General features: G+C 45.2%; 1 protein-coding gene and 1 long non-coding RNA gene across 4 annotated transcripts; both read right to left on the bottom strand.

The window, feature by feature from the left end:
* Nucleotides 1–2050: 2050 nt before the first annotated feature.
* On the bottom strand, nucleotides 2051–6949 carry LOC119322767. 3 transcript variants are annotated; one of them, XR_005155843.1, is made up of 9 exons: nucleotides 6804–6949; nucleotides 5776–5980; nucleotides 5412–5623; nucleotides 5019–5316; nucleotides 4141–4404; nucleotides 3794–4044; nucleotides 3392–3610; nucleotides 3188–3299; nucleotides 2051–2731 (listed from the first exon to the last, which is right to left on the bottom strand). It is a non-coding gene; the product is annotated as an uncharacterized LOC119322767 (long non-coding RNA). The 3 variants fall into 3 exon arrangements; XR_005155845.1 differs by having other exon boundaries at nucleotides 3169–3299; XR_005155844.1 differs by lacking the exon at nucleotides 3392–3610.
* A 1556-nt stretch (nucleotides 6950–8505) lies between these two features.
* Nucleotides 8506–13172, bottom strand: LOC119325832 (ubiquitin-like protein ATG12). The gene is made up of 5 exons (XM_037599557.1): nucleotides 12956–13172; nucleotides 12805–12863; nucleotides 12065–12133; nucleotides 11922–11984; nucleotides 8506–8876 (listed from the first exon to the last, which is right to left on the bottom strand). Exons 1-5 carry the CDS (start codon nucleotides 12981–12983, stop codon nucleotides 8817–8819), a joined length of 279 nt encoding a protein of 92 aa, XP_037455454.1. The 5' UTR covers nucleotides 12984–13172; the 3' UTR covers nucleotides 8506–8816.
* Nucleotides 13173–14003: the final 831 nt, after the last annotated feature.

A 14003-nucleotide genomic window follows, 5' to 3' on the forward strand; every position in this document is an offset into this window, starting at 1 on the left:
GGAAATGGCGACGGGAGTCGAAGGGGGAAGAGGCGGTTGCTCGGTGGCGTCGCGGGCTCCTTCCCGGGGAAGACTGAGCTTCGATGAAGCTGACCGTTGGATCGGGTCCGGATGAGATGATCGAACGGCGGTGGCCAGCCCACGTAACGAGAGCGCGCGCGGCATAAACTTGGGCCTGGGCTGGCTACTGGTGGAGCCCTGCGACTGTGAGAACAAATCACTGGCCTGAACGAGGGTTTCTCCTATTCTACACTCTTTGCGAATGGTTCGGCCCATTTCTTCTTCTTTTTCTGCTGTTGTTTTTTTTCCTTTTCTGTTTCTTATCTAGTTTTCTGATCCAGTTTTTCAGCTTTTTGATCCCTTTTTTCTTTTCGTTTTCGTTTGTTATTTACTTTTCACTTCCTGGTTAAATTTTTGTTTCTTTTTCTTGTGTGTGAACATAAATCTAAGCGTGCATCATATTTTATGCATGATGATTTTGTCAAAAATCAAAAACTTAACTACCCATTTGACACTTAACTCCTACGAAGGGTGTGCCCCCGTAGGCCAGAGCCCATCCTCCGAACAGTGTCCGCGGGTGTCTGCTCCAAACCCCAAGCTAGCAGTTTCTTCTTTTTGGGTTTTAATCTTTATTTCAGTTTTCTTCTATTTTCAAATTCATTTCCCTTTTTTCATCAATTCTACTATCAAACTATATCTCACGTGTATGCTACCCGTTGAACTAGTTCATAGCGGGCACACGTCAATTTTCATAAAATGTTTGAAATGGGACATAGGTCGAAGCACATTCATCGTTGAAAGTGCTGCCGGTCGCAGCTTGCAATTTGTTCAAGTACAAAGTACACATCAGTGTATGTGAATAATACACAACCAACAACGGGTCATTGGCCCCAAGAGTATGATCCCAGTGAAGTATCGATATAATTTATTTTTTTTGAAACAGAGGCAAAAGACTTGCCTCATTCATTAATAAAGAAGGAGAGTTTTAGAGTACATAATAGTGGCTCCACAACATAGCCCGTCCGTCAGCAAAATGAAAACAATAACTACTCTCGCGGCATGATAATGCTCATGTGCGTAGCTCCTGCCGTGACCCAAAGTTTGGCTTCATCTTGGATTAGTTTTAGAATGTAAAGGGCGGCGTTGATTTCTTCCTAAAAACTCTAGCGTTTCTCTCATTCCAAATGGCCCAACCAACAAGCATAGTAAGGGAAGCCATGGCCTTCCGGATTGCCGTGACCCAAACATGTCGAAGCCCAAGTACCCATATAATGGCTTTGCCGTAGTCCGATCCAAGGCTTCAAGACAAAGCCTCCGTTATCAATGCACGCATTGCATAATCGCATCTGGAAGTCTTCCACCCGTCAGAATGGGCCAGATCGAGTACTAGAAGAAAAGGGAAGGGAGGAACTGAGATGAACCGAAGATAAAGTACATCTAAAACATTGATTGCTTATAATTGCTAAACATAACAATTTGGATGATGTTTTGTTAGGTTAAAGAAGATCCAAGTCATATTTTAATGACTGATCGATTAATGGATGTACGTTTCTCCTTTCTAACGGGATTTTCTAGCATGTTTTTTTTCTGGATAACCATCACATACTTGTTATATATACTACTTCCTCCATCTCAAAATAAGTGTCTCAACTTTAGTACAACTTTGTACTAAAATTAATACAAAATTAAGACATTTATTTTGGAATGGAGGTAGTATTATATTATACTATTAGATAGATCGCTGTGAAATAAACAATGGCAGGAAATACTACAACACATTGGGAGCTTCTCTGTTCTGTCCCTGCTTCCGGTATGTGTTTGAACCTTGTGACGGGCTTTGCAGAGACACAATTGAGAAGAAATAAAACAAACGAAGAGGTTGTTCTCTAAAATAGTGACACACTGTTCCCACAGTTGCTGTTCACCCTAGTAGTAGTGGCCGTATTCTTTGCTCGTCGCTTCTCAATCGTTACCAAGTACTGTGAAGTCCTCACGATTGTTGTTGTACTCAGGTTCTCTTTTTCTTTCTTTTCTCTTGCAGGAAGTAGCATTTTCTTCAAGGTAATGGGCAGTTGCACCCTTTTATTCATTCATAACTGATTCGTTACATATAATGGTCCTGATTACATCAGGGAACCCACTAAGCCAACAGGACCAAACATCATGCTCTGCCGATTTAGCCGAACATATGCCGCCTACAAGAATCGATTGACATGGATACCAGAACATGTGCTGCCTAGTGCCTACAAGAACGATTGACATGGATAAAAGTACAAGATACAAATTTTGTGGCACATTTTCTAATATCATGGACTATGGCTCCAGTAGGGGACCTATCAAAACCTAAACCCAATGATAGGCAATCAGATGCTACCATGATCTTCATTATACCAGATTTATTGGCAAGGGTTAAGGCTTGAAGAAGTGCCATGGCTTCTGCTACTTCAGGAATTTGAACTCTTTCGAAGTAGCCTCTGTTCACCGCCTGTGCACCCTTCCCAGGTGATTATGTATCACTGGACCAAAGCCCGCTCTTGCAGATTGGGAGAAGATCGCTGCATCCACATTGACGAGCATCGACCCCTCCGGCGGCTGAGGTGCTTGCTCATATGCTAAGGACTTGGTTTCCTCGCTGGCTCGGTGTCAATGCACTCCATCACTCAGAGCATACTCGTTCCAGTTGTCTGCCTCCCAGTGATCTGTCCAATCTATTCCTCCAATTTTTGAGTACCTGCTCAATTGCAATAGTGAGATGTGGGTTAATGAAAAGGATCAACATCTATGTAATCAGCAATTAAGTGTGTAACTTTTGCATACGAACCCCATAAACATGATGTTAATGTGCAAACCACATAAATTACTAAATTACAATATCAGACTAACAATAATTTATAACAAAAATGTAAAAACTGCACCATGTAATCTGTGTTCTACTGTTCGGTAAAATTAAAAAGAAACAGAGATAAAGTAGTGTCAGATTGTATTAAAGAATGTGTTCATTTTACCCCCTTTGCATAACTATAGATTTATATTACAATAAGTCTGTTGTGTCTTTTGCAGCTAATTTGTGCTTAGGGCTGCTGGGTGTGCTTCCAAAGTATGCATAAGTAAAAGGCATGGCATCAGTATTTGAACATTTTATCATTGAAGGGTGATATAAATTCATACATAATCAACTTCAAAATACCTCTTCATCATAATCAATATCTCCATAATTATTGATATATAGACTAAGATTGTATATGTCTGATTTGAATGTGATTATTCCACTGAAAAGAACTTTTAGTAAAATATATCCCCTGCATGAAATGAGAAGATAATGAATACATAATTTAAAAGTGAACCCTGAAAAAAAGAGCTTGAGAGTTTTCGAGAGGCTTAGCCGGCTTACACTAATCCCATCACTTTTGAAGTAATAACAAGTCCTTGTTTCATCAAAACATCTTGAGATACCAAAGTCAGTTATTTTAGGAACCATATTATATTCCATAAAGTATATTTGTCGGTTTTAAGTCGAAGTGACAATATGGTTCTTGTGGAGATAACTTAAACCCTCACAAATTCCTTTGATTATATTATAGCGCTCTCTCCATTCATATCCATAAGCATTCTACACAAGGAAGAAAAGATATTTAAACAGGTTATTGTGTGAGATACTTAAAGTTCGTAATCTCTAAAATCTAGCTAGATGTTGACGAGAGTATATACTTATATACTAGTACTACTACGATTGTGGATGATCAAAAGAAAGAAAACGAACATCGAAAGCATGTTATGTGCTTTGTGATCCTACCGATGATATAGTCACGAAGACTTCCTTTCTGTAGATACTCAAAGCAAAGCAACCTTTGTTGTACATCTGCCATGGAAATTTTTCCCTCGTAGGAAGCCATTTCCCCATGTGCATAGCCAAATAACTCATAAACCGTACTTTTTGTGCTTGGCCTTCATCAGACATTCAACCTCTCACTAGAATTCACTACCATGAATATAAGACGTGTTGGAAAGCTTCTTCACAGCGATTGCCTCCTTTTAAAGAATTCCCTGCAGCCAACGTGCCTTGCTAGAATAAACTCAACTTTTCTACTAATAAAGCATAAACTCAGCTATCAAACCAAGAGTAGTTCAGAGTTAGCATACCTTATAAACCACTGCAAAGCCACCATTGATGAGCTTTGAGAGACTTAATCGGCCTACATTGATCCAATTTTGATTTTCATCATAACATCTTACATCTTGGGAGACCAAAGTCGGCAATTTTGGGCAACATATTGTTGTCCATCAATATATTGGCTGGTTTCAGATCTAAGTGAATAATGCTTTCTTGTTCAAGGTAATATAAGCCCTCACAAATTCCTTTAACAATTAGGTACCTCTTGCCCCATTCAAGTCCACGAGATGCATCTATAATAGGGGGAGATGAAAGTATGTTTAGTATTTGAGATACTTGAAGTCCTTATAATAGTAGAGAGATACAACACAACAAGTAACTTCCATTATACGTAACTTTTATTATATGCTTCTGATGCTTGAACCAAATCTTCTAGTATGATGGTAAAAATAGAGATAACAAGAAATTGAAAGGAGAAGAAAAAACATTCAACCATGGTGGACCATCTCATAATGAATGAATTAATGACCACATGCTGATAGATCTTCCCAACATTGCATGTATGTATAGATCATCGTGACTGTATATGAACATGTCGCAAATGATAATAGTTGAACCTATGTCATGTACATTTGTGGGCTCTTTACAAATGGATGATTGTTCAACTCATGACCTAAACTTAAATTACGCATATCAATACAAGATCTCGTAGAAACAACACATCTGCCTGATAGTCTAGTTTTTTTTTTTGCAGGTAGCCTGATAGTCTAGTTAATGTTCTTACAAAATGTTGTTACACCACAGTGTCTCAAAAGATTGAAAATGATTAAATATATTTCCCGCACGGTTACATGAGATAATGTGCTAGTTTTATTGGTAAAAAAGAGAGATGGTATGGTGATCGTACCGGTGATATAATCATGAAGACTCCCTTTAGGTACATACTCAAAGCAGAGCAATCTTTGGTATATCTCATATGTCATGTTAGTATCTCTATGATTATAACACCCAAACTGTATATGTCTGACTTGAATGTGACCGGTGATATAATCATAAAGATACCCTTTGGGTATATACTCAAAGCAGAGCAGTCTTTGGTATATTTCATATGACATATTAATATCTCTATGATTATAACACCCAAACTGTATATGTCTGACTTGAATGTGAGTTTTCCACCGTAGAATTCTGGTGCCAAATAACCCCTGCAAGAAAATTGATGGATGAATACTAAAATATGCAATAGGATTCATATATGGCTAACAGAAAGATCAAGATTTCAAGAGATTAGCCAACTTACGATGTTCATCAATATTTTGAAATGATAATCCGACACGAAAGTACTTTGAGAGACCAAAGTCAGCTATTTTCGGTACCATATTATCATCCAACAATATATTATCAGGTTTTAGGTCCAAGTGAACAATATGATTACGGTGAAGGTACCATAAACCCTTGCAATTTCCTTGATTATTTCATAGTGCTCTCTCCATTCAACTCCACTGTATGTATCTATACACAAAGAGAAGATAGAGGAGTTAGTATTCTAGATAGTTGAAGTACTTTAGTTTCATATGCTGGAGTATATGGCACCACAGTAATTGTTGTTACCAGATGGGAACCAATAATTATGACCCAAAAAAGATGTCAGCACATGTTCTTACCTTTGCGTCGATACTTAAAACAGAGGAACTGACGTCGTGCATCTGCCATTACAAATCTTCCCTCAAAGTCAACCACTCTCCCTTGTGTGTCGGCACAATATCCTAGAAACTGTGCGACGTTTTTGTGCTTCACCTCCATGAGGCATTTGACCTCTTCCTGGAACGTATCCCCTTCCATGTGTTCTAGGTCACTTCATGTAGTGCCCTGCAAACAAAGGTAGAGCAAGCATAGACGGTTTATAAGGCTACTAAACCCTGCTCCTGAATCACTCAAGTATTATAACAGAAATATGCAATAATCACTCCTATGTTCTGCACATAGAAGAGGTTCCATAACAGAACTCTCGTTTCCGTGGGGCTGGCCTGGATACACTCAAATACGCCTCGATGTGAACCGACAGAGTCTAACTACCTGGATACACTCAAATACGCCTCGATGTGAACCCACGGAGTCTAACTAGGGTGCATGTATACCACGTGACAGGCTCTTCATCTGTTAATCAGAGGCCCAGCTCACCACCCCACAAGGCCACAGCCAACGGAGAAAACAGAAAAGAAACTCCCAGCTCGGTGTACACCGATGGCAGCACAGTCAGCGTATCTAGCAACATGAGGTGTTGACCATCTCTGAAAGAATGATCCCTGAACAAAGCCTCAGATCCTCACAAAGCTAGGCACCTTACAATAATAATAATAAAACATGAACACCATTACTGTGACATAGATCGAGCAAGCCTATCTCGTTCCAGATCAAGCAACAAATTTTCTTTCGTTTGCTATCGTTCCCCACCGCAGCTAGATCTGTCGACGAGGCGTTGACATAGTATTTGGAGGGGATAACAAGCTGAAAGCACAGAGGGTTAGGACAGCGACACAGGACAGCATACGGATGATTCTACCAAAACATCCTAACCACGATGCAGAATAAGGTCCTCAAACCTAAAGCTCGCGAGCACGAGAGAACACAGTCTGCAGCAACACCCCAACTTTTCTGATAAGATCTTAAGCAAGAAAAACATCGTAGTTACCTGCAGACGCGCGGCGAAGGCGAGCTTCAGATGCTGCAGGAGTCCGGGGCAGGAGAAGGGATATGGTTGCTGGAGACCTGGAGTGAGTTCACCAACTGGGTGATGGGGGTGTGATATAGGGACGGGCACTTCCACGGAGCTGATGGTAGATATTTTCTTTCAACTCGGCTGGTTAGATCTAGATCGGGCATCGATAGTAGCAGTAAGTATAGTTATTATGCGGGAATCGTGCTGACGCAGCATTTCAATAATGTAATAAGCAGAGACGTGTGAATGTGTGACACTCACCATTTTTCTACAGAGGGAGAGTGTGACACACACCCCTATGGGCGTCCGCATCCGGTCAAATTTGTCCGGCCGCGACCCAAGATCTGCGAGATTGATGCTACATGGATTTTCTTCTGTCTACTAGTAATATGGACTTGTTAATATAACTGTTTGAATTTATGCGAAGATTCATGTAGATTTTTCCTTTTGAGTTCTTGTTTTTCTATTCCTTTTTGCACGGGGCTGCATACATCGTTGGGCTTGTCCCTTTTTCTCATGAATTTGTTCTTTTCTTGATGTTTTAGAATTTATTCCCTTTTTGCACAGTTGTCAAGTTCATCCTTGCATAGGTAATACGCAACCACGGAGGTGAATAGTAGCACTATAAGTTTTTTTGGAAAAGGAGTGCAACCCCGGCCTCTGCATCAGAACGATGCATACGGTCACCTTTATTAGAAAGCAAATAAGTTCAATACAAGTCACAAGGTCTTAAACAAACGAACCACAAAAATGCTCACAAAGAGCAGAGAATAAAAGCCACAACCGGCCGGCAAAAGAAAGATAAAAAAACTAATTGCCTATCCTATTACGTAAACGTCATCCAAACCGGCTGAATATAGCCCGAGCTACCATCTCCCATCAAAAACAAAAATGCTCACGAAGAAGAGCATAGAATCAAGCTGTCGAAACATTTGAATAAGTAGAGAGACATGTGAGCGTGTGACAGCTGCCCTAGCCTGTGGCGTCGGCACCCGGGTAAGATAACCCAACCGAAACCCAAGATCTACAAGATGGATATCCATCTTCTTTCAAGTGTATGCCTATTTCTCCTTTTGTTTCAAATTAATTGAAGTTTTGGGGTTGTTCTAAATCAATCCTTTTTAAGCTTGACCAAGCCGCCCCGCAAAAAAAAAAAAAAACTTGACCAAGCCTATACAAAAATGAGCTAAGATCTACAACATCAATTATATATGAAATGAAAATGTATTTAAAAAAACACCAAATGCAAGTAATTTGGTGTTGTAGATGTTAATGTACTTTGTAAATTAGGACAAACCTAGAACTTAAATTAGTTTGGAGCAGTACATATTAAAAACACAATACCACAAAAAGGAGATACACTATAAAACGATCAAAACGGCATGTTTGATGGACCTTCTTTTGGTTACACCACAACCGTCAGATTTTTATAATCCTAAACATTTTTTCAATACTAACCTACTCCTTAGTAAACAAATTATAACCCTTATTAAGATCTTCAGAACTTAATCCCAGCCATTGATTTGACCCAAAAAAAACGTATTGGCAAGACGATTCTTTCGTACAACTTCAAAGTGGTTCGGTACTCTGTCATGAGAAGAAAAATTACAACTCACGACAGAGCAAATATAAATACCACTATAAGAAGACTTAAGAAAAAATACCGCCGCCGCCCTGAACCAAATCCAATCTACGATTAAAAAACCCAAATTTGCTCCTAGGTAAAAATCCATCCCGTTTCTCTAGGCCCAATCACACACACGACATGAATCAAGAACCAATAAACATACTGTAGAGAGAGAGAACACTTGGACAGTTCAATGCCAGAAAAGGCAGTCTCGCAAGAACCTTTACTTTCATCATCAACATATGTGAGAGCTAGTGCCTCTTTGACTGACCAACTACAACTCCAGCTATACACAGTAAAACGGTCAAATTTCAAACGGCGTTTTCGATCCATTCGATTCTTCCCGCAAATCCAATCTTTTAACCCCACGCTGCCGATAAAGCATAGTTTACCACAAGCTTCCCGTCTATTGCAAAATTCTGCAGAGTTATAACATAAGAACATGATCAGCATTCTTCTTCATTAATATGCCTTCTGAAATAACAGAAAGTCAATGGCAACAACAAATGATGCTTGGTAACTAAGGAATCCATGAAAAGGTAGTATATGCATACGAACCATACATTATTGGGCAGATATAAAGATCCAAGACTTTGTAATTATGTAAGTTTGCCAACTAGAGATTTAAGAAAGAATACAACTAGTCGCCAATTAACCAATCCAGTGATAGTCACTCTAGGAGTTATTAACCTGTGTCTCAGTGGAATGTGGATCATTAAGATAAAGGGTGCAATCACATAAAAAGGTTGACAAATCCTAGAGTGTCAATCTGGTAGGAGCTTGGGCCCTACCTGGCCTGAACCGTAGGTTGTAGGGGTGGGAGGCTGGTTGGTGAGGAGATGGGCGCCGGTGGCGGCACATCGGCGCCGTAGTTGCGCGGAAGAAGGCGGCGGCTGAGAGGGAGATGGCGCAGGGGGGAGGCTAGGGTTAGGTCTCCCGGCTCCCTAAGGAAGCCGAGCAAATATGATTGCTTCTTGCTTAATTCCAAAACGGATCCTTACACGAGTTTATATAATCCTCCTAATAAGATAAATGGGCTAAGCCCCTGATAACGATAAGATAGACTGGGCCACAACTAACTAGGCTAAGCCCCTAATATGCCGGTCATAATATTTCTCCCCGCCTGCACAAACAGCTCGTCCTCGAGCTGGAAGGCGGGGAAGCGCTTGCGGAACTCCTCGAGGTGATCAACCGTCGCCAAACACCTCCGCGGCAGCTGGGGCGGGCAGGTCGCCGAGCCCCGCGGCGGCGGCCTCCTCAATGTAGTCCGCAGCCTCGAGGTAGAAGAGTCGCGGGCAGACGTGGCCGGACACGTAGGGCTCGTCGCAGTTGAAGCACAACCCTTGGCGGCGACGCTCGAGTTGCTCGGCCGGGTGAGCCGGAGGAACGGGCACGCGCAATCGCGGCGAGGGGTGCCGCAGAAGCCTAAGCAGGCTGACCCTGCGCGGGAACGTCCGGCCAGGGTGGTGGCCCAGCAGCCCGGGACGGTGACGCCTCCTGGATGGCCACCGCGCGGCGCTCGAACGCGCGGGCGTAGTACATGGCCGTCTGGAGGTCCTGGGGTCCCCGCAGCTCCACGTCCACGCGGATATGATCCGGCAGACCGCCGACGAAGAGCTCAGCCCGCTGGCGAGCCGTCATGCCGGACACGTGGCACGCCAGGGCTTGAAAGCGGTCGGTGAAGTCCTGCACCGTAGAGGTGAAGGAGAGATGGCCCAACTCCGCCAGCCGGCTCCCGCGTATCGGCGGCCTTGTGAAAACGCTCCCATGGAGGCATGCCGACCTCGTCCTGCTCGAGAGCGTAATACCAAGTCTGTGCGGCGCCTCAGAGGTGATATGAAGCGAGCCAGGTGCGGTCCGACGCGAGCGTGCGTTGCCCCAAGAAGAACTGGTCACACTGATTAAGCCAGTTGAGGGGGTCCTCGGTGCCGTCGTAGGTGGCGAAGGCGAGCTTGGCGAAGCGCGGCGCCGTCTGGGTATGACTGCCGTGGGGGTACGGCCATAGTTCAAAAAAGCGCTAGGCGCTAATTGTGCGTTTTGCCACCGTCTTGCGCTTTACTGACCAAAGCGCATGCTTATGCGCAGACTAAGCACAGTTATGCACAATGCGTTTTGCCAACGCCTAGAGCCTAGGTGTGATTAAGCGCTCACTTAGGCGCGCCTTTTTTAACTATGGGTACGGCGCCGTCTGGGTATGACTGCCGTGGGGGTACGGCTCGGCGGTGCGGAGCAGCGGCGCCGGGTCGGTGATCACAGGGGGCCCCCCGTGGAACTGCATCGCGTCGAGGCCGACGTAGGGACCCACGGAACTGGAGGACCCACCATACTGTGCCTGCTGTGACGGCACGTGCGGCGGTCCCGAGGCCATCGTGTAGACCGACTGAGACGACGACTCGATCAACCAAGCCGGCAGCGGGGACGGCGAGGGCGGGAACCGGACCAGGTGGATCGGGACTCCCACCGGCGCGGTCGATGCGGGGCCGGAGCTGACCGACGGTGGCTGCTGCGGTGTCGCGCCGGGCAGCGGCAGCGGAGCGCCGGGCGCGGCAGAGGCCGCCAGGAGCGGCGGCTACCACTGCAGCCAGGGTTGGGCGGTGGTGGCAATGGATGGCAGCTGCAGCGGCCCGGCGAGCGCGGCGGAGGCCGCCTGGTGCGGCGGCTGCCACGGCAGCCACGGTGGCGCGGGGACGGCAATGAGCGGCGCAGCCGGGTGCGGCCCGTAGGACCCGGCCAAGAACAGGCGGATCTCCTGGACCGCCTGGGTTAGGTCCCGCAGCACCCCGGACACCTCCTCCGGGGTGAGGACGGCGAGGGCGGGCTCGACGGAGGATCCCGGCGCGGGCAGGAGCGGGGCGACGATCGTGGTGGTCGCCGGAGGCGACCAGGTTACCGGCAGCGGGAGAGATGGGCTGGGTGGCGGTAAAGTCATGATCGACACGACGCTAGCTGATACCAAACTGGTAGGAGCTTGGTCCCTACCTGGCCTGAACCGTAGGTTGTAGGGGTGGGAGGCTGGTTGGCGAGGAGATGGGCGCCGGCGGCGGCGCGTCGGCGCCGTAGTTGCCCGGGAGAAGGCGGCGGCTGAGAGGGAGATGGCGCAGGGGAGGAGGCTAGGGTTAGGTCTCCCGGCTCCCTAAGGAAGCCGAGCAAATATGATTGCTTCTTGCTTAATTCCAAAACGGATCCTTACACGAGTTTACATAATCCTCCTAATAAGATAATTGGGCCAAGCCCCTAATAACGATAAGATAGACTGGGCCACAACTAATTGGGCTAAGCCCCTAATATGCTGGTCATAACACAATCTTCGGGGTGATAATAAATAAATGACTTCCCAAGAAAGGAATTATTCAGGTGCTAATTGATGACATAAACACACATCACACATGAGTGTACACATTAATCATTAAAGGATGGAGATGTAATAAAATATGTTAATAAGTAGATAGCATCCAGAATCTTACATTATACAAGTCAATTATCAGCTCGTCTGGGCTTGGAGAAAACGAACTGTTGACATAGACAAACTGTGGGCAACATAGAAAACTGTCAGTGAAAGGGTGTCATGGATTAAATTTGCATCAAATTCACGACTATATATTCCTACCAGTGTATCCTGATGAAGTTGTCGACGAAGAAATTCAATAACCCTCAAGAATTTATCTCGTCCTGAAATCTAGAAGTAGACACAGATACACAAGCGACAGATTAATGGAATTCATGGTGTGCAACACAAGGTAAACAGTTCATAATCAAATTTCAAGGACAAACACAAATAATAGCAGGATTTCAGTAAATAAAGTCAACAAATTGTAGTGGTATACCAATTGAAGTAGCCACTATAAGCCTACTAAATGTATCCCCGGTACTGCTGTAACTAAGGCTAGGTTAACATTAGATCCTCTGCAATGTTCATATAGTATCTATGAGCCATAGGAACAGGCAAAGTACTCAATTTCCTGCTAAAGTTGCTCTTCTAGTTGGTTATAACCAAGAGCAGGTCCTAGCAAGGTTTCCAACTTGCGGCATTCGGTTCACCAAATACAGTATTTTCACAACCAGCAAGCAGACCAAATTGCTACTACAAGGAACCATAAGCACTCAAGGGGTGAACAATATGCTCGGTTCAATTGTCCGGAAATAGTACCTAAACATCCGGCGGCTACTAGCCTACCACTAGAAAAAATTTCATCAGCTTATCTGAATTCGCTGAAAAAATTCAGCGGAAAAAACCCCAAGATCCGTGTAGAACCGAAACCTCGATTCCACTAGGCAGAGGCTGTTTGCAGGCAGGATCAAGATCAAAAGAAAAGAAGGGAGGGGGGGAGGGGGGGACGAGAGCCGCACCTTGAACTTGTCTTGCTTCAGTATCGGCGCGTTGCCGGCCGAGCGGACGTGCACCACGACTGCAAGATCCCACGCGAACAAAGATAAATTAAGCATGTGGGGAAAGGAGCAGCGCAGGAGACGATGGAACCCATGGGCGGGAGTCGCAAACCTTTCTGCTCAGCCTCGGAGGCCGCCATCGGAGCAGCTGGGAAGGCCGAGGAAGACGAGGAGGGGGATTCAGGCGGTCCTGCTCGGCGACGCGATGAACTGATGAACAACCCCTACCTTCTCCGGGAGTTCCCCTACTCCGATGGGGATTATTAGCAGCAGACCTGTCCGTAAGCAAACCCAGTGCCAGGAGAAGGTATCAAACCGGGCCGAAGGGCCGACGGGCCTTGTACAATGGACTAGTCTCGCCTGAGGCCTCGTACGATGCAAGAAATAAACCAAATGCTTATTTGTGGGAGCAACGAGCGGTTCGGGAGCGCCCCGCGCATGACAAGTGTCGCGCGCGAAGCGCTCCCACCAGGGAAAACCAGGTGGCACAGTTGGTTCCCTGTTTTCCATTTTTGGTTCGTGGTTTCGTGCGTTTTGAAATTTGACCCTCATACTACCACATTTTTCCGTTTTCCCTTTCCGCGCGAAAACACAAAAAAAATACCAGTTCGCGCGCTTGGTTCCCTGTTTCCCTTTTTCGTTTCCCTTTTTGTTCCCATTATATTTCCGGGTAATGGAGATTTATGGGGTAGTTACAGGCGGTGACTACCAACACTATCAAATGTGACCTTTCAAGTAACGAAAAAAAGCAACCTTTTAATGTAAACCGGCAGTCTTCAGAATTGTTCAATCGTGTGACTTCTTTATAGGCACAGGTGAACACTAGGAGAGGCACGGGTGTATAACTTTACTAAATTGAAGAAAAGCGCCTCCGGCGCGAGGGAACCTCCTGCTCGCCTTCGGCTCGTTTAATTTTCATAAACATCTTGAAGGGGGGGCATAGGTCGAAGTGTGTGTTGGTCGTGCAGCGTGCTGGTTCGTGCGGCGCATTGTTCGTCGCGGTGTGACACGGCGCCTCCGGCGCGAGGGAACCTCCTGGCTCGCCTTCGGCTCGTTTAATTTTCATAAACATCTTGAAGGGGGGCAAGTGTGTGCTGGTCGTGCAGCATGCTGGTTCGTGCGGCACGTTGTCCCTCGCGGTGTGACACGGCGCCTCCGAC

This window comes from Triticum dicoccoides, chromosome 6B (genome assembly GCF_002162155.2).
Source record: "Triticum dicoccoides isolate Atlit2015 ecotype Zavitan chromosome 6B, WEW_v2.0, whole genome shotgun sequence".
Taxonomy (NCBI): domain Eukaryota; kingdom Viridiplantae; phylum Streptophyta; class Magnoliopsida; order Poales; family Poaceae; genus Triticum; species Triticum dicoccoides.